This window comes from Bombina bombina, chromosome 4, assembly GCF_027579735.1.
Source record: "Bombina bombina isolate aBomBom1 chromosome 4, aBomBom1.pri, whole genome shotgun sequence".
In the NCBI taxonomy this organism is placed as follows: domain Eukaryota; kingdom Metazoa; phylum Chordata; class Amphibia; order Anura; family Bombinatoridae; genus Bombina; species Bombina bombina.
Genome location: NC_069502.1, coordinates 742,311,956 through 742,333,603, shown reverse-complemented (window position 1 = coordinate 742,333,603; position 21,648 = coordinate 742,311,956). Strand labels below are relative to the sequence as shown.

Here is a 21,648-nt window from a genome sequence, read left to right as displayed (position 1 = left end):
GAACATTTTATATGCCCCTTTAATATATTAAGGCCTTGTTTAGCAGGGTACTCAGGCTCTTCATGTGCTGGTACTGGAATTTAGAGAATTCGCAACAACAACAAAATCCAGATTAACAGGGGTATTTCTGGTCTATTAATTTGACCCCCTATTTCTGAGTTCACTCCATCCTTCTTAATAAAGACAAGACCACCTTTTATGGGGAAGAAAAGGCCGCAGCCTGTTTATTAACCAATAACACAAGTTAAACATTATCAACAAAATTAACCTCTTATTTCCACAATCCACCCAGTGCTTGCTTTATCTTTTAACCTCTCCATAAGCCCCCACCCCTTTTAAGGGGCGGGGCGTCCTCCATCCATTTCCACTTTCTGTTACCGACAGAAGCACCAGCCACTATCCATCAGGCGTAAGCCTCAATAGATCACAGCAAGCACCCCGCCGTAGCTGCGACAACCATCCTAACCTCTATTCCTGGAGAGGGAGGGCGGGAAAACTTCCCCCTTCCGTGCTGCTCCTAACTCTGCAACTGCAACTTCAAGCTGGGGAGGAGTATTTAACTCCTCCTATCATCCTCCACCCCACAGCGGAGCCTACCAACGCTCCCATAAAGTGGGGGTCAAATAGCCCTCTTCTCCATTTCTCCGCCGGGCTACCCTTACTGGCAGCAATAAGCATTTTTATGCAACTTTCCAACGAGTGCTGCAGCAAAGATCAAAAATTTATATTTATCTCATAAAATTCCTACCTTACCTATTTAAAGTGAAAGTAAATCCTAGCATTTAAAAAAAAAATGCTCAACATATCAACTTATATTGGTCTCCATTCCAGCAACCTCAAGACAGTAGTTAGCAGGTTAAACATTTTGAGGTAATATCACTAATTTCAGGCTGTGTTACATCTAAAGGGTTAGGAGCACTAATTTAACATGTGCCCATTTATATAACCATCATTACCGCAAGAGATCAGATCTCTGGTTAATGAAAAAATTGTCCCCCAATTCCCCCCAAAATAAAGTGTATGGTTCCTATTTAAAATAAAAAATGGTATCATCTTTATTTTTTTAAATACTTTAATGAAGCAGTTATTAGCGGTTAAACTGAGTGGATGTGGGGTGCCTTTACATTGCTGTCTATGGGGACAGTGTTAAAACTGTTAATATATATGTATATATTTATGTGTTAATATGTGTATGTATATATATATATATATATATATCATATACATATATATTTAACATTTGCTGCGCAACTTACCCCCTTCGCTGTGCTAGGTTCTCTGCCTTGTCTATAGGCATCAGAACGAGGATCCCTTTAGAACCTATAGAGGCACGATCTCGTAAGCTCAAAGCTTCCATGCAATGCAAATGCGTGCACCGGTATTACTGAGAGGAAAGGAAATATCGCTCTTGCGAAGGGCAATTTTGCACTCCTCTCATAATCTAGCCCAAAATAAGCTAAAGTGCTTTGTGGTGTTATGCTGATGGGTTAATGATGTAACCCTTCCTTTCTTAATTTGCTACTTCTTTTAAAGGTATTCTATGTCAATGATGTGCTTGAGAGGAGGTGAGGGAGGTGACGAGGAACTTGATTATTTAAACTGCTTTAAGCAATCAGTATGGCTAAATTATACTACTAGTATTTTATGTGCTGGTTTTGGGATGAATCTAAGTGGGCGGAGCTCTGCTGCAAAGCATCCCTGGAGTTTTGCATGTATACCAGTTAGACGAAAGCAACATTGACAAGATAAATATACCATCCCTGCTGTTAGTTCTGCTGTTTATTTTTTACTTAATTTAACCCTTTCCTGCCAGGGCTAAAGTCTCTACATCGAAACAACTGTTCCGATGTAGACAAATTGAAACCATGCAATTGTGCAAACGATCGCAAGATTTCAATTATTGGATCGCGTCTGGGGGGCATCCCTATAACCGTAGGAACGCCCTCCAGACCGCAATCAAATCCAGGAAGCACAGAAGGCTTCAGGACAGCCATTGGCTATGACGTTCTATGTTGTCATAACGGCTCTAAAGCCCAGTGTAATTATGACAGAATAGAAAGGCATAACAGCATTAAAAGGTTAAAGAGGATGAATGATGATGTAGGAACCAAACCAGTGACCCTGCAACATACCACACAGTGGTTGCTTAATCAGTGCAGGAGCTCATTTATGTTTCACCGCAAGCAGAGGGGATAGGATAAATACATTTGAGAGCCTTTTTTCAATGGGTGTATCCATGGAGTGCATAACAATGTAAATTTTGCTCACAAAATGACATGCTTTACAATCTGCATTTCGCATACCAATCTTTGGCAATGCAGCGCTCAATAAACTTACTTTTACTATAGATGATACATCTGACTCTTAAGTGTGATATAAACAAAATTACCTATTTTCATGTAGCAAATTCAATTTACATCTGTGTCTGATTATGTAGGGAAGTATTGTCCTTTTTGGGTGCACAATTTGTTGCTTTTTTATATTCTACATATTCAACACACACATACATCAACATTGCAATAATTAGTACTGCCAGGATAATGTACAGTTTTACAGATACACAGAGGAATGTGCTATATCCGTAGGCTATGACAAAACCCAATGATTCCCAAAGGCGGTAATTGGCGAAAGCCGCTTCCTTGCGGTCATCAAATAATACTCCATAGAGAGCTGAAAAACATTTAAATGTTATCCATGAATATCCAGATTCTCGCTGGTACTTTGCTTAAAATCAAAACTTTAAGTATTAATTTATTAAAACTAGGAAATACACAGGGCATAAAGATCTAAGCTTTTTTTCTAAAATACGCCAGAGCTTGCAATCAGCAACAGAAAATGATAATAAATTTTGGATGGTATTAGCTGTAGTTACAAAGATCTTTCAGTTTAAAAATGATTGCTAATTGGGGGTTAATTGTGTTTATTTCTGCTCTTGAAGAGTAATTGTAGAAAAAAAGCATTTAAAATGTATGCAAATCAGAACATTATAGATTTTTGCTTCAGTAGGAGCATATCAATGCTCATTCTACAATAGACATAGACAGATTAATAGATAATGGATAGATAGGTTAAGCCATTGATCAAGATAGAAAGATTGACAAACGGATAGGATAGAAAGATAGACACATCCATTGATAGACAGACAGAAAAGATAATTAGCATAAACAACTGTTTAGTCAGTGTTACTCACTAAATAATACTGTTACCTGATGGCTGGGTCATAGCTGATCGGCCAATCAGAATTATGGTCAGGCTGAACTTTTACATTACCACACACATGGTCAGCCTCCTTATATAAATAATAGGTCATCCAATTCATAAAGAGGGGTTATGGGTGAATATATTTTATAGGGGCATGGCGGTTAGGGGTAATTGGAGTTGAGGTCTCCAGGTTCATTTCAGTTCAGAGGTTAATGCTCTGTAGAGTCTCAGGGGAAACTAGTTAATAATATTTGCAGAAGGTGGGGGTCACAAAGGTAACCATTAAAGTGCCATAAAACATGTTGACATCTGTGCATATTCTAAAAGGGCTAATTAAATAAAAATAGTTTGCATAAAAAAAATGTTTAAACATTTCTGGCAAGTATTTTAAAGTAATTTTCAAAAATAAGCAAAATTACTTACATAGTTGTGCTCTCTAGAGTAGACCGACCCCCCCCCCCCCCCATTAGTGTTTAACATCAGAAACACAGGCATTTAATTTTAAAGGGACACTCAGGTTAAATTAAATTTTCATGATTCAGATACAGCATGCAATTTTAAACAACTTTCCAATTTACTTCCATTAAAATAAATATGCACAGTCTTTTATATATTATTTACAATTTTGGAGTTACCAGATCCTACTGAGCATGTGCAAGAATTCACAGACTATACGTATATGCATTTGTGATTGGCTGATTGGTATCACATGGTCCCAGGGGAGTGGAAATATACATAACTTTGAAATTTGTTATAAAAAAATCTACTACTCATTTGAAGTTCAGTCTAAGTGCTATTGCATTGTCTTGTTATCTTGCATTTGTTGATTATGGAAATCTAATGTGTTGACTGGTCCTTTAAATGAGTTCACAGCAGCTTATTTGCTTCTAGGCATGCTCCAGCAGATAATGACAGTTTACACCAATTTTTATTTAACTGCATGTAATAGACACTACTATAAAGAATAATATGCAGTTGCAGATACTGATATAAAAATCCAGGCTAAAACTGTTTAAAAACTTACTTAGAAGCTCCCAGTTTAGCTCTGTTAAAAGTATTAGCTAGAACACCCACTGAAACTGGGAAATATTCAGACACTCCCCTCCTCCCCCTTCCTCTGCATATGAAAAGACTCTTTACACAAGCAAACTGGAGTAGGTATACGTCGGTATTCTCATAAAACTTTGGGGCTTGGTTAGGAGTCTGAAATTCAGTGCAATGTTAATTAAAAAATAAGCAAAACTATACAAATATATAATAAAAACAAAAATGCTGTATAGGCTTTATAAATGGATCATCTACAAAACATTTATGCAAAGAAACATTGAGTGCACAATGTCCCTTTAAAGTCTTGCATTCTACCATATCAATGGTGGATATATATGCAGCCATAGAAGGAATTGTGTGGGGGGCGTTAGAGCTGTACAATTCAGACACTTAAAAGAAAGGGTTAATGGCGAGGCACTGCAGTATAAATTTGCAGGTAAAGTAATTAAAGTACATATTACATTTTGTCACTATCCCAACTTGTTTTATGTCCCCTTAAGGGCCTTGCATGAATGCAAGGAAATTGTTAGAGGGACATTTAATTGTTAATAAAAAAAAAATACGAAAGAATGGTTACATTATACTATGTTATTGTATTTATTCCTGTGCTGCAGCTCTTTTTGAAACAGTTCTCCTATTGTAACCGTTTAAAGTAGCCAGATGGAAAAGCTCCGCCTCTTCATACTGGGCACCACCATATTGGAGCTTAGGTATTCTCACACCCTGCGACAGAAGCAATGTGACAGAGGCAATAGCAATGCAGCTGCTGCTAAACTGTACAACCTCTGCTCTGTGTCATGCATCCTAACCCGAAACACATAGCTGGAACATCACCGATATGTAAATATGCACTGCTTTGGTCACAGGGTGTGAGAATACCTGTGCTCCAAGATGGTGGCTCCCGGTATAAAGAGGTGGAGCTTTACCACCTGGAAACTTTAAGGAGCTAAAATAGGAGAAAGGTTTTAAAAAGAGTGCAGCAAGAACCGGAGGAAAAAGCAAGATATAGTGAGTACTAGTGACAATGCTATTGCTGTTGTGCCCAGCAGAGTAAGGTCCCTTTAATTTGATTGCAAGCAATTAGAAATTAATTTCCTCACCGTTGGTTTGCGTCTGCCAGATAGCATCAGCCATTCCCCAAAGAGCAGGAAATATGAAGAACACTGCGAGCTGATTTGGGTGAGGCTTCCACAAAAGCAGTGCTATAATGCATGCGATATTACTTGCTGCAGCTAAAGATGTATTAAAATATTTTATTATTTGTTTATTTCTTAAACAAACATTAATATTTCATATTAATACCATGTAAAGTGTTAATCATAATAATCTACTAAGTTAAAACACTACTACTGGTACATAGACAATAGACACTAATCCTTTTGTGATTTTTACTTTTCAACTAATTTACAATATAATTTAGAAGAAAAAAAATCTGCATATTATTCTCATGATAATCTTTCATTTGAATAGATCTTTATAGCTACATTTTCTATCACTTATATTAAAAGAGCAAAACTTAGAGACAATGTACAAAAAACTGAATCCCCTTAATGTGTTAAAACTGTTATACCTGCTGCAGAGTTTCAGATGAATGTGCTAATTGATATTACAACCCAAATAAATTGTCTGCTCATGCAGGTAGAGTAGACCTCATTATTTTATCTCTCTACATTAAAGGGACAGTAAAGTAAAAAAAAAAAATATTTCATGATTTAAATAGGGCATGTAATTTTAAACAACTTTCCAATTTACTTTTATTACCAATTTTGCTTTGTTCTCTTGGTATTCTTATTTGAAAACTAAATCTAGGAGGTTCATGTGCTAATTCCTTAGACATTGAAGACTCTAATCTGAAAGCATTTTGACAGTTTTTCACCACTAGATGGCGTTAGTTCATGTGTTTCATATAGATAACATTGAGCTCAGGCACATGAAGCTCCTAGGAGTCAGCACTAATTGGCTAAAAATGCAAGTCTTTCAAAAGAACTGAAATAAGGGGGCAGTTTGCAGAGGCATAGATACAAGGTAATCACAGAGGTAAAAAGTATATTATTATAACTGTGTTGGTTATGCAAAATTGTGGAATGGGTAATAAAGGGATTATCTACCTTTTTAAACAACAAAAATTCTGGGGTTTACTGTCCCTTTAACACAAGACCCTCTCTATCTTATCGCTCACTTTATAAACAGTGAGAACAGTACAATGAGCAATGTAATATTTAGTATCTGTTTGTCCCACACTCTTTGGGAGTGTGATTTGTTATAAATCTTCTTGTTTACATATCCTTTCAATAACCAGTACAAAAGTATTGAAAATTATAGTATAGGTGTGGACAAAAGCAGCTAATTCAAATGAAAATATAAAAGGTAAAGGAACTATTTGAAAATAGTTTAATGCACTCTAGCAGGTAAAATGGATCACTTGGAACAAATTTAAAGTGGAGAAAGAATAACAATACACTGTCCCTTTAAAAATGTTAGAAATTGTCTTTTTTGCCTGCAATGTGAAATATTTAAATTAATTGTAATATATCAGTATCAGTAGTGTATTTTCTAATAATGCTCATTGAGTACTAACTACTAATGCTGATTGGCTGATAGGTGCTTCCCGCTAATGCTGATTGGCTGACAGATGCTTCCTGCTAATGCTGATTGGATAACAGGTACTACCTGCTAATGGTCATGTTTAAATGCTACTCTATCAACAAGACGCTAGCGACACACTTACAATATTATCTGATTGGTTCTGCTTCCTGTCACTCACGGACACACGGACCAATCAGAGTCAAAAATGGCAGAGGGCAGATATACGCTCCAGAGCACTCTTTTCTAATCAGAGACTTGGGTGGCGCAACCACCTCTGGGAACCTAACCATGGGTCACATCCCCCACTACTGTGCTTTTGCAGGTTCTCAGACAGAATGCGGGTAAAGCACGTTGTGGGGGGATGGGACCCAATGGTTAGGTTCCCAGAAATGGTTGCGGTGCCTGAGGCTCTGATTAGAACAGAGCGCTCTGGAGTTATCTGCCCTTGGACATTTTTACATTATCAGATTGGTCCGTGTGTCCGTGAGGGACAGGAAACACAACTTATCGGATAATGTTGCAAGTGTGTCGCTAGCGCCTAGTCTCTATTATGGCAATTATAGCACAAGTACTGTGTCTTTTACATTTGTTTAGTTTGTTAAACTTCAGCTCAGTAAACATAAATGATCATGTGACCAGAAGCACTGTGAGTCAATAGACAGCTGATGAAGCACAGACATGAAAGCTATATAGGTCACATGGTACAGTACAGTTGTACATATACAGGTCACATGGTACTGTACAGTTGTACATATACAGGTCACATGGTACAGTACAGTTGTACATATGCAAGTCACATGGTACAGTACAGTTGTACATATATAGGTCACATGGTACAGTACAGTTGTACATATACAGGTCACGTTGTACATATAAAGGTCACATGGTACAGTACAGTTGTACATATACAGGTCACATGGTACAGTACAGTTGTACATATACAGGTCACATGGTACAGTACAGTTGTACATATACAAGTCACATGGTACAGTACAGTTGTGGCTGTCTGGAAGGTTGACTGAAAAATATATTTGAGACTAAACTTGTTTTATTATTATAGTTAGTATTCTTCTTAGTGTGACTGTCACATGAATAATATGCATAGTTCTATAATTAGCTTACCAAAGAAGAAAAGGGATATTCTTCCTGTATATTGAGAGAGTTTTCCAAACAGCAAAGAACAAAGAGCATTAGTTGCTGCAAAGCAAATCATCACATATCCAACAAAATGTATCCCAAGGCTGCATGTCACATAGGACTAAAAAGGAAGAAACATTATATTAATTATAGATGCTACTATTTATTCCTATATTAAAGTAAAGTAAAAAATAAACATTCAGAGCATATCATTTTAAACAATTTTCCAATTTACTTCTATTATCAAATGTGCTTCATTCTCTTTGTATCCTTTGTTAAATAGTAAATCTAGATTATAGGAGCTCAGGAGTGTGTATGTGTCTTTAAAATTTTATTGCAATGCATAACACTGCTACAAACAATGATGCAAAAGCTCTGCTTTTTTTTTTTTTTAATTTAATTTATATCCAACAATGCATACAAGCATACGTATTCCACATCACTGTGCCGCGCAGGGCAAACAAATATTATGAGAGTTATGTTGATACAGAATCTTCGACTTTCAATTACAGGTTTATTAATTGCTTTTTGCAGAGAATTTGTACACACTGTTGGGGGTGTTATGTTTAACATAACAAACTAAACATCAATAACCTAAACTAAAATAAAATAAAGCAAAACAAAAACCAATACCTCCATCCATTAAAACTGTGGAAATATAAGTCACCCTACGAAACGAGCAGGTGGAATATCATCATATAGTGTGTATTCTAATCAGTATGAAATACGCTGGGGTCAGTACCATGGAGTCTAGGGCAGACTAATACAAGACATATCCAAACAACCCTACAAGTGTCTACGAGTCTCATATATACATGTCGTGGAAGGGTATTACCCGGTGATCAGCTCTCTTGAGGTGAGATCTAGCATACAATGGTTAGTTATGGGTTAAGGCTGGGAGAAGCAGACCTGATGTACAGGGGAGGAGAAGATGGGGGCTATGAGTTGAGTTAGGCGAGTAAATACATTTCACCCTGTGATGTGGTCTTAGAGATGCAAGTGCGAGGGTTGTTCCTGGACCAGATGCTATATAATAGTCCAGTTCAGGGTTGTCCTATCAGATATGTGACAAGAAACACCCAAAGAGGTGTCACTGATATCATAGACTAAACAAGATTATATGTTTTCCAAAAGCCGGTACTGTATAAATAAAAAGTATTTTGCAGACATAAATAAATATATAAATAGGTACAGGGTGGGATAGTAGCGACTGATCTCACACACTATATCGTCAGTACTATAATGGCTGCTGTAAATAAGATGGATGTACAAGAGCAGCAATCATGTGACCAACATTCCGCTGCCATAAAAGGTAGTTAGAGAGGCGAGCTATGACACTGTTTCTCTCAGGTAGCTAAAAAGATCACTGATGTTTCAGTAGATTAGACCTTAATCAAACACACCTATGAGGCTTTTAACAATAAGACCTATACATTTCTTCAAAGTTTAAAGACATTAAAGTTATTACTTTAAGTATGCTACAGCAGTTTACACCAGAGAAAGCAATACCATGACGTTGCATTATGGTGAATGTAGAACAAAATCATGCTACATACTAACTTAACCATAGGCTGGTACTAGGGCAAGATTGAGGGAATAGTACTTATTAATAAATGTTACTGAGGAGAGCTGACAAGCATTGAACTGATATATGACGTCAGCCTAAGAAAACGATATCCATTCAAGACAATAGCCTAATCTGTTTAAAGACCCCAGTGGGAGGCATCATCATTTTACATATAGTATAGTTAATTAGGAAGCAAAAAATAATACAACAAAAATAATAAAATTAAACACAGAACACATGTACAGCACGCAACATAGTCGGGTGTAACAAGTCGGGGGCTCTGCTGACTAGCACATGAACATATAGAATAACACAGTCACCATGTCGGGCTGCTGGGTAAAGTACATTAGATTACAGACCAGGTGACAGGTATACCTATTCCGAAATGCCCATAAACCTGAGGAAAGCAGCAAACTCCGTCCTGCTGCCACCATGACACCTCAGCCAATGCCTCTCCTGAGTCTCGGTGTAAATTCAGCTCCCGATAGCGATAACAGTTCCCTTAATCAATGGATGCATTGTGGCCTGTTTTCCATCTGTCACAAACAGTCCCGTGTAAAAAATAAGCAGCCGATGGGGCGCCAGCGATCGTATTCCACCAAGTGAGATGTTGCTACGCTGCTGATATAGGTCGTGAAAGATTATGCGGTTCAGGGTCTCATTAGAAGTAGTTGCCATCGCGGTGACAGCAAAGGCTCTGGTAAACACATGTCCCAGTGTTGAATTAGCCAATGGGTCTGAGGCAGGATATGTAGGAGAGACTGTAGGCAAGTTTTGAATTCCAACAGCGTGCAGACCTGTCCCAGCCATCACGGCGATTTCGGAAGTTACCATTACTTCAGTCGCCCATACCGTATGATAGCTGAGGACATCTGGTGTAGAGGAATCCGCCATCTGATTAGTCAGACCTGACCCAGACTTTATATCCGCTTCTAAGCAAGGTTCGTGTTCCTCTGCTTTTTCATTACTACGCTGAGAAAAACTTTCCTGTGCAATGTCCCGATCATTATCTGGTAAAACAGCTTCTAGTCGGCGCCATTTTGTCAGGGTGTCCTCGGGTCCCAGTGCCCGTATCTAATCTATCAAATCCTGCGTAGCCTCATCCAGCCTAATAAATTTTGGCAATAACAGTTCCTTCAAGACAATATAACAAAAAACAAATGGGACCCTACTTGTTCTCACGTAGTGTGCCCAGAAAAAAGGTGCGCCTATTTTATGCTCCTCCCCAAATATGGGTTGAACCTATAGATTAACATTTAGACTTTGGATAGACCTTAAATAGATAATCCTATGATCTTAAATAGTTGATCTTATAATATATTGTATAATAAATTAAGGAAATATATATATATATATATATATATATATATCTCCTTATACAATGTAAAATGTGGTACAAAAAAGATAATTAACAGTATCAATATCGATATCAATATAGGACAACAAATATAAGTAGTAAAACTATAATCACAATACTTTAGGCATAGTCCTCGAAGTCAAATGAAATAGAGGTGAACGTCCATTAGTACAAATTAGTGTCCCAATAAGAAATTCTTCCAATCCGGAATGAAATAGGGAAGTGACCCCAATCGGTAGCTGCTCTCTCCAAAAGTATTGATATAAGATGACCTTCGTTCTGGAAAGAAACAAAAGAAGAGGCGCTCTGGTGCAGATAATCATTGGATATAAAGAAATTTAGGCTTGGACACAAATATAATACTCACAAAGGTATTTGCACATGCAGTGCAATAACAGGTGAGCCGAAGCTTCAGAGCCGCTCGGCTGACTCACTAAAGACAAAACAGCTGTTTCTTAGTGATGTCGCGAATTTTTCGCCGGAGAATAGTTCCCCGCGAACATAGCATGTTCGCGTTCGCCTCGGCTAGCGAACATATGCGATGTTCGATCCGCCCCATATTTGTCATCATTGAGTAAACTTTGACCCTGTACCTCACAGTCAGAATATACATTACAGCCAATTAGCAGCAGACCCTCCCTCCCAGACCCTCCCACCTCCTGGACAGCATCCATTTTAGATTCATTTGGAAGCTGCATTCTTAGTGAGAGGAGGGACAGTGTAGCTGCTTCTGATTTAATAGGGAAATCGATAGCTAGGCTAGTGTATTCAGTGTCCACTACAGTCCTGAAGGACTCATTTGATCTCTGCTGTAAGGACAGCATCCCAAAAAGCCCTTTTTAGGGCTAGAACATCAGTCTGCTTTTTTTTTTTCCCTGTGTAATCTAATTGCAGTTGCCTGCCTGTCACCGTGTGTGTCAGGCTCACAGCGTATACTGTGCCCAGTGCCACCACTCATATCTGGTGTAACAGTAGTGTACATTTAAAAAAAAAAAAAAACTTTTTTGACTGTGAAATAATAGCAGACAGCTGCCAGTACCCAAGATGGCCGCCAATAAAGCAGATGGGGAGGGTTAGAGAGCTGTTTTGGGGGGGATCAGGGAGGTTGGGGGCTAAGGGGGATGCTACACCACAGCATATGTAAATATGCTTAAAAAAATTAAACTAATTTAAAAACCTTTTATTTTAGTACTGGCAGACTTTCTGCCAGTACTTAAGATGGCGGGGACATTTGTGGGGTGGGGGAGGGAAGGGAGCTGTTTGGGAGGGATCAGGGGGTCTGATGTGTCAGGTGGGAGGCTGATCTCTACACTAAAGCTAAAATTAACCCTGCAAGCTCCCTACAAACTACCTAATTAACCCCTTCACTGCTAGCTATAATACATGTGTGATGCGCAGCAGCATTTAGCGGCCTTCTAATTACCAGAAAGCAATGCCAAAGTCATATATGTCTGCTATTTCTGAACAAAGGGGATCCCAGAGAAGCATTTACAACCATTTGTGCCATAATTGCACAAGCTGTTTGTAAATAATTTCAGTGAGAAACCTAAAATTGCGAAAACATTTAAGTTTTTTTTAAATTTGATCGCATTTGGCGGTGAAATGGTGGCATGAAATATACCAAAATGGGCCTAGATCAATACTTTGGGTTGTCTATTACACTACACTTAAGCTAAAATTAACTCTACAAGCTGCCTACATGCTGCCTAATTAATCCCTTCACTGCTGGGCATAAAACACGTGTGGTGCGCAGTGGCATTTAGCAGCCTTCTAATTACCAAAAAGCTGACCGCTGGTAATTACGGTCCGTACGGAGGATATATGGGGCCCAATAATTTTAGATATATTGAGAATAATGTATCACAGCAAGGTAGAATAAATAAAAGACTTTATTAAAAACTTTAAAAGTTGCTTAGCAACGCGTTTCTCGGCTAGTATGCCGTTTCATCAGGCTACATAATTTTAAAACTACCTCGCTGACTTATAAGGGCTGACTGGACCAATCGAAAATCTGCATATTCACACACCCACTAAACACAGGTGTATTGTCAGATTGTAGGGTGTAACAATAAAATACATAGTGCAATTGTTGCTAGACTGGTTAGTACAATTTATACAGACTTCTAGAAATCATTCATTTAATACAAAGGACATAAGTTATATATATTACCAACAAAATTAAATCTCAGTAGTTAGAATGATGGGTGTCATTTTAATATTCCACCTATAGGCAAAATATAATGCTGATAGGATATATACAAGTTGGTGATCTTAATAATCCAATGGATCATTTATTACAGATTCAACTAATAAAATATAAATATTATAGTAATAAATTAATAATATTGATGGTTATGCTAACCTTAAAAAATGATAGAAATATAATATGTGAAGTATATTTACATAAAACATAGATTGATTAGATTAACGGATCTAATCACAGCAGTAGCCGGGTTTGAACTTGCAACCTTTGGATTGGGAAGCTGTTTACCTAGCTATTAGGCCATAGCAAGTATTGCATACTATCTGACAAATAATACAAATATATAAAGACTACTAAAATGGTACTAAAAGTACTATGACTGATATAAACAGTCAGGTTTACTGTAGTCGTGTCTGAATAGTTAATAAAAACTAAAATTAAATGTGTGATATATTCGTATCAAGGGTGTGATATTATTGAAAAATATTAATATATAAAAACTCATAACTAAAATATGGTGAATGAATGCAGTGTACTACTGTGATTGTATGTAAGAAATGTTAGTAACTAAACCAATATAGTTGAAATAGGGTGAATGAGTGGATGACCAATATGAATTGGAGTGAGCGGATATTTATGCTCAATATTAAAGGGTGGTACAAGTGTACTTAACTTGACGTGCTAATATATTGCATATAACAATTCAGTGTAGGATCGATATTATAGGGTGGTTCGAGTGTACTATACTTATTTCCTGCTAATATTTTATATATTTATATTAATTCAGTGTAGAATCTATATATTCATATCTAATGATATGATGTTACTAAAAAGTATATGTATATATAATAAAGTGCTATGAATAAGTGCATATATAAAAATACATAACTAGTGTGTTGTGAATGAATGTAGTGTACTACTGTAATAATATGTGTTCATGCCTGGACAAATATAATTATATAGAATGAATGGATCCTAATACTTAATATTGTGAAATGATTTAAGTGTACTTTACTTGTTACGTGCCGATATATTACATGTAACAATTCTGAGTAAGATTGACAGTTCCATGAGAAATGCCATAGTGAACCAAGCATATTGCGTGTCACTATGTTGCATGATATTTGTGGTGCAAATAGAAGGTGAAAGATCGAAAATATAAGCGGTACTACAATACCAAGGTGAAATTATCTAGTATAGTCGTTACTTAGTCCAAAACTATAATCACTAACCCCCAAAAAACAAACTTGTGGTATATAAATTAATTCATTTTAATAGTTCTTATGTGAACTATCATGTAATATAAGTATTACATGTTCCTATCTATATTAAATAAAAAATGAAGAAAGTTGTTAAGAAAGGATAAGCAGAGAAAGATATACACTAGCTCAGGACAACCCAGACCTTTGTCTAAAAGGCTGCCAGATCCACATTGAGATTAAGCCCCAAAGGATGCAGGGTTTTTTTAATTTGTGGATCCAGTATGTCTCTCTCTGCCTAAGCCTCAGAAATCTATTGTATATGTAAAATGGCAAAATTTCCTCTATTGGTATTATAGTGTTGCAATTAGGGTTCCCTTGATGTTTTTTATAACAGTGTTTAATGACGCTATGCGATTTTTTAAGATACTGCAATAATGCTCTGACCACCTATGGCTCAGTCGTCTAATGGTACGGCCAATATATTGAATCCCACATTCACAATAGATCAAGTATATTACATAATTTGAGGCACAAGTCATACGACTCTTAATTTTATAGATTTTTTTTGTCAACAAAAAAATGAAAAGAGTGCCATGGCCTATATGGTCAAAAAATTTGCACTTGGAGACTCTACATTTATATGCTCCCCTGCTTTTTGTTGAAGAGATAAAGTTTCTTCTATTGTTTGGTTTATGGTGTGTTTGATTAATTTTATGTTTCACTACTTTACTCGGTGCCAGGATGTTTTTAAGGTTAGGAGCCTTCCTATATACAATGGAGGGACTATCCCCAATTAGATCATTTAAAATGGGATCTCTTTTTAAAATTCTCCAATGTTTTTGGAAGATTTCACTTATAAATTTATGATTACAGTTGTACTGTGTGATAAATCTTATTTCAGACGGTTTTTCGTGTGTTGATCTTATTTGTTGAGTATTCTGATTTTTAATAAAGTATATCTCTCTGTTTTCATTTCTAGCTCTTTGAAAACTAGATTCTATAAGGTCTGCTGGATAATGTTTTTCTATGAATCTCTCTTTAAGCGTGATGCTCTGCTTACCATAATCTGACAGTAAACTACAATTATGTTTTATCCGCTTGAATTGTCCATATGGGACATTCCTTTTCCAAGGATAATGGTGGTTACTTGAAAAATCAAGATAGCTATTACTATCAACAGCTTTAAAGTAGGTGGAGCTATCAATTCCACCATGATCATTAAAGCGCAGACACAAATCAAGAAAAACCAAACTCTCTTTGTGGATACAGCTAGTGAATTTGAGTCCTCTATTATTCAAATTTAAATGATTTCCGAATTCTGATGCCCTATCCTGAGTACCATTCCATATGAAAATTAAATCGTCTATGATCCTGCCATAGAACACCAAGTTCGCCCCAAATTCTGATTGGTAGATGTAACTATTTTCAAAGCTCCCCATATATAAATTTGCAAAACTAGGGGCAAACCTGGTGCCCATTTGCAGAAAATATTCGTCATGGAAGAAAAAGTAGTTGTGTTGTAAAACAAATAATATGAGTTGTAGTATAAATTGTTTTTGTAACTGAGGAATACATTGATCTTCTTCTAAAAAAGCTGATATGGCATTCACGCCTTGGTCGTGGGGAATATTAGAATATAGGGCCTCCACATCACAAGTGATCCAGAGGTGGTTACTGGTGATAGAAATATGTCTCAATTTGTCCAATAGATCCATGGAATCTCTAATATATGATTTGAGGTTAATTACATATTTTTGGAGAAAATAGTCGACATAAGCAGATAAATTCTCAGTGAGACTACCTATGCCCACTATTATTGGTCTGCCCGGAGGATTAACCGTATCCTTATGAATTTTGGGCAGATGGTAATAGAAGGCACAGCTGGGCTCACTGGGGATTAGGACATCTCTTTCTTTTTTGGAGACAATACCCTCTTGGTGGGCAAAGTTAATTAAACCTGTCAAAGTTTTTAAATATTTGGGGGTAGGGTCTTCCTTAGGAGAAGAGTAACACGATTTATCCATAAGGATTCTATTTGCCTCCTTAATGTAGTCTTGATAGTTTTGGAGGACGATACCACCCCCTTTGTCCGCTTTGCGGATTATCAATTCAGTATTGTTTTTTAAGGTTTCAAGAGCATTAATCTCATTGGGGTATAAATTCTGTTTGGAAATGTTTTTGGGGAGCTGTTCCAGTTCTTCTAAAACTAACTCTTTGAAAATTTCTATATATGCGTTATTTGAAATCTGTGGATTGAAGTTGGACTTTTTTCTAAAATTTGTCTGGATGTAACCCTCACTTAGTTGTGCCAACAGTGTGTCTGGTTCATATATAGGAATACCAGAAGTTATTCTGGTTTCCATGGTGTCTGTAAGTATCGGTAGTGCATTAGATTCTTTAATACTTTTCTCAGCAAAATACTTTTGCATAGTAAGTGTGTATCTGTTCAGATCTACGAATAAATCAAAGGTGTTGTGGGAATTTGAGGGGCTAAAGTATAAACCCTTACCCAATACTCTAATTTCATCATCTGTTAAATTGTGTGATGATAGATTGTAAATACCCTTTTTTAATCTTTGTAGTCTTGCTTTTTTGATGGTGGACCTACACCCTCTGCACCCCCGTCTATGAACTGTCTTTTTCCCTTTTGGGACTGAGTGTGTGTGGTAATTGGTTCTAGATAACTGGCTATTTTCCACTGTGACCATGAGTGTGGTCTTTGTCGCTGTTCTAAAAAAACAGCATTATCCGTAACATTAGAGTGACTATTACCATAACAGTTATCATTATTACCAGAGATTAATGGTCTCCTCATATTGGCCCCAAGGGGAGCAGGGGGTTCATTCAGAACTTCCTATCTGTTAAAAGTAGGAATATCAGCAGATACATGGTGATCATAAAATTGAATCTCTTCTATTAGATTCATATCTATTGTCAGTGTCATACTGAGGATTTGAGGTGTTATGCCATACTGGTGTATTGAAATTGTGGTTAATTTTAGGAGGGTGCATAGGGTTAACCAAATGATGATTGAATGTATCGTGACCTTGTTGAGATTGATGAGAAGAATTTGTATTTGTATTGGTATGATGGTATGTTCTATTCGATTGTGTTGTGTTATAGGTTCTGTCGTGATGTGGATTAGTATTACCACCATTCCTATAGCTATTGTAATGTGGATTAGTATTACCACTATTCCTATAGCTGTTGTAATGTGGATTAATATTACCACGATTTCTATAGCTATTTTTTCTATCAACAATTGTCCATTCAGTATTTCTAGGACTGTTTGTGCTATTATAATGCCTATTCATTTGTTGTGAAGAAAATGAATTTACTGGTGCAGTAGTATTCTCTACATTTCTTTTTGTGAAATTATTTGGTAGATTTGAATTTTGTTTATTATTAAATCTGTTTTTGTTTCTAGATCTCCCATGATTGTAAGTATGTATCTCTCCTCTATTATAATCTCCCTCATCATGTAATCATTTTCTATTTTTATTTTCTATAAGTTCTCTTTTATAATTGTCAGTTTTCTGTAGTGTTAATTTATTTAACTCGTCATATTCTGTAGAGGTTTTAAATTGTTCTAGATGTATTTGTAATTTTTCAATTTCAATCGTAACCTTAGCTACTAGGGCTTCCCTATGGGATATTAGTATTTTCATTAGACGAATTGAACAATCCCCTAGGGCTTCATCCCATTTAGATGATAATTCCACATCATCCTTAAATTAGCAATTTTTAAAAATTCTTAGTCCTCTAGGGATTTGTTTTCTCTCTATGTATTTTCGTAACATTTCGGCATCCCACTAGTGCCTGCACTCTATGTTGATAAATTCTTCCAATCTGGAAAAAGAGGAATGTATTGACAAACTGTCTATGCTAATATTCTCACAGAGTGCAGGATTGGTGGGAGAGACTGATGCAACTAGTGTTAGTCTCTTGTTAACTCGTTCGTTAACTGAGAGCATAATGGCAGCTGTATACCTCTATAGGGGGTAGATATATAACAAAAAACAAATGGGACCCTACTTGTTCTCACGTAGTGTGTCCAGAAAAAAGATGCGCCTATTTTATGCTCCTCCCCAAATATGGGTTGAACCTATAGATTAACAGTTAGACTTTGGATAGATCTTAAATAGATAATCCTATGATCTTAAATAGTTGATCCTATAATATATTGTATAATAAATTAAGGAAATATATATATATATATATATATATATATATATATCTCCTTATACGATGTAAAATGTGGTACAAAAAAGATCATTTACAGTATCAATATCAATATCATATAGGACAGTGGGTGTGTGAATATGCAGATTTTCGATTGGTCCAGTCAGCCCTTATAAGTCAGCGAGGTAGTTTTAAAATTATGTAGCCTGATCAAACGGCATACTAGCCGAGAAACACGTTGCTAAGCAACTTTTAAAGTTTTTAATAAAGTCTTTTATTTATTCTACCTTGCTGTGAGACATTATTCTCCATATCTAAAATTATTGGGCCCCATATATCCTCTGTACGGACCGTAATTACCAGCGGTCAGCCACCACCCCAACTGTCAGTTTTTTGTGGAATCACTATCCTACCACTATCCGGCTTGATAGGGAGCAGCTGTACCGACCCAAGGGAGTCAGCCGAACGGCTCTTTAAAGGGACACTGAACCCAAAAATTTCCTTCATGATTCAGATAGAGTATGCAATATTAAGCAACTTTCTAATTTACTTCTATTATCGATTTTTCTTCGTTCTCTTGCTATCTTTATTTGAAAAAGAAGGCATCTATGCTAAGGAGCCAGCAAATTGTTGGTTCAGAACCATGGACAGCACTTGTTAATTGGTGCTGTCCAATCAGCAAGGACAACCCAGGTTGTTCACCAAAAATGGGCCGGCATCTAAACTTACATTCTTGCTTTTCAAATAAACATACCAAGAGAATGAAGAAAATTTGATAATAGGAGTAAATTAGACAGTTGATGAAAATTACATGCTCTATCTGAATCAAGAAAGAATAAATTTGGGTTCAGTGTCCCTTTAAGATTCAGCACGTCTGATATTGCACTGGTTGTGCAACTCCGCTTGTGAGTATAAACCTATCGATATCCGTTGTGTGTGTATAGCGCCTGGGATAATCTACACCAAGGGCGTTCTTTACCTTATTTTTACAGGTTTACCTTTGGAATCGTCTGTTGCATGACCGTCTAAGAAACAGCTGTTGCTGTTTTGTCTTTAGTGAGTCAGCCGAGCGGCTCTGAAGCTTCGGCTCTCCTGTTATTGCACTGCATGTGCAAATACCTTTGTGAGTATTATATTTGTGTCCAAGCCTAAATTTCTTTATATCCAAGGATTATCTGCACCAGAGCGCCTCTTCTTTTGTTTCTTTCCAGAACGAAGGTCATCTCCTTCAAGGAGAGCATAATTTCCGTACACTGGTAATCTTGTGTTCCCGGACTGTTTCCGCACAAGACAGCATGCTGCACATAGCTCCGTTTCCCCTCTTATATTCTACTTTCTCTGACTTCTCGGGGGCCAGATGATAACAATTCTGATCCCGTAAGGTTCCCAAACAACTTGCTTGCTAAGGGAGATTAGGATGGCTTAAGAAATGGCCACTTTCAAACAAAACGTTTGAGACAATCTGCAGAGCTTCACAATCTTGTGGCCATCTTGGGTTGCCGCCCACCCGGAAGTCCTCGCAAAAGCTCTGCTTTTATAGAGTTTTAAAGACACATGCACACTCCTGAGCTCCTATGAGCCATCCTAGCTTTATTATTCAAAAAAGAATACCAAGAGACTGAAGCACATTTAATAGTAGAAGTAAATTGGACAGTTTATGTTTAAAATTACATTCTGGATCTGAATCATGAATGCTTAAAAGGGACAGTAAAGTCCTAATTATACATTCATGATATAGACAAAGCATAACATTTTAACCAGCTTTCCGATTTACTTCTATTTAATTTTCCCCCCTCTCTTGTTATCCTTTGCTGAAAGGTTGATCTAGGAAAGCTCAGGAGAAGCACAGAACCTAGGTTCTAGCTACTGAATGGTGGCTATATATATATATATATATATATATATCTCTACAGTATATATATATATATATAAATATATATATATATATATACATATATATATATATATATATATATATATATATATATATATATATATATATATAGATAGATATACACACCAATTGTCATTGGCTCACCCATGTGCTCAGCTAGAAACCAGTAGCACATTGCTGCACCTTCAAAAATGATACCGAGAAATTGAAGCAAATTTGATTAAATTGTATGTTCTACCTAAATCATGACAGAAAATGTTTGGGTTTCATGTCCCTTTAAGTTTGACTTAACTGTGCCTTTAAACTCAATGAGCCTCACTTACTAAGAGCCATAAATGACCACTAAGAGTAGGCTTGCATGAATAAGCCTGCCCCACAAGAGCTCAAAAGCAGCTTATGCTGTTTCGTACATTGAGCCCATAAGCTGATAAAGGTCTACTTTATATATATATATATATATATATATATATATATATATATATATATATATATATATATATACTTTATACATGTATATACTTTATACATATACATATATATATACTTTATACATGTATATACTTTATACATATACATATATATATACTTTATACATATATATACTTTTCAGATATATTTGCAAAATTTAAGGAGCATGAAAGTCAAAATTCAACTTTTATATTTGATATAGAGCATGTCATTTTAATTTACTTCTGTTATGTTTATTTCATTCTGTTGGTATCCTTTGTTGAAGAACATGCCAAGGTGTGCTTAGAAGCAGCAATGCACTACTGGGAGTTAGCTGGTGATTGGTGGCTACATACATATTCCTTTTTGTCATTGGTTCACCAGGTGTGCATTGCTGCTCTGGTACTGGCTTTACCTATGTGTTTAACACCTTTGCAGGAACTAAGCACATATTATATACAAACAGTAGTAAAGTTAGTAAAGTAATACAATTATCTAACAAATGTATAGGATTGTTTTGCCTTTTATGTCCCTTTAAAATAAATACATCAGGAAATGGGAAAAGCAACATGAAATTACCCAGATTCACTTGTACTGCAGATCTGGTAAGATAAGAATAACCTGCACTTGTATTTTACTAGTCCTATTACTATTAATGTGTTAGAAAATAAATTCAGAATGGCAGATCACTGGTTAGCTGGGCAGACAAGCTGGGAAATTTAAACTACCCAGTAAGATGCTTCAATTTAAAAGTAAAGGGTGTGCAGGTTTCTCATATCTTACTAGATCATGTACCTGAGAGCTCATTGTAGGCTGCTCTCAAAC

General features: G+C 36.4%; 1 protein-coding gene across 1 annotated transcript in view; it reads right to left on the bottom strand.

Moving 5' to 3' along the window:
* Positions 1 to 227: 227 nt before the first annotated feature.
* Positions 228 to 21,648, bottom strand: part of LOC128655577 (protein unc-93 homolog A) — a 78,660-nt gene continuing 57,239 nt past the window's right edge. The window contains exons 6-8 of the mRNA XM_053709170.1: positions 7,957 to 8,092; positions 5,349 to 5,480; positions 228 to 2,670 (exon numbers count right to left, since the gene is read on the bottom strand). Coding sequence (XP_053565145.1) covers positions 2,414 to 2,670; positions 5,349 to 5,480; positions 7,957 to 8,092 — 525 coding nt within the window. The 3' untranslated portion in view covers positions 228 to 2,413. The remainder of the gene's footprint in view (positions 2,671 to 5,348; positions 5,481 to 7,956; positions 8,093 to 21,648) is intronic.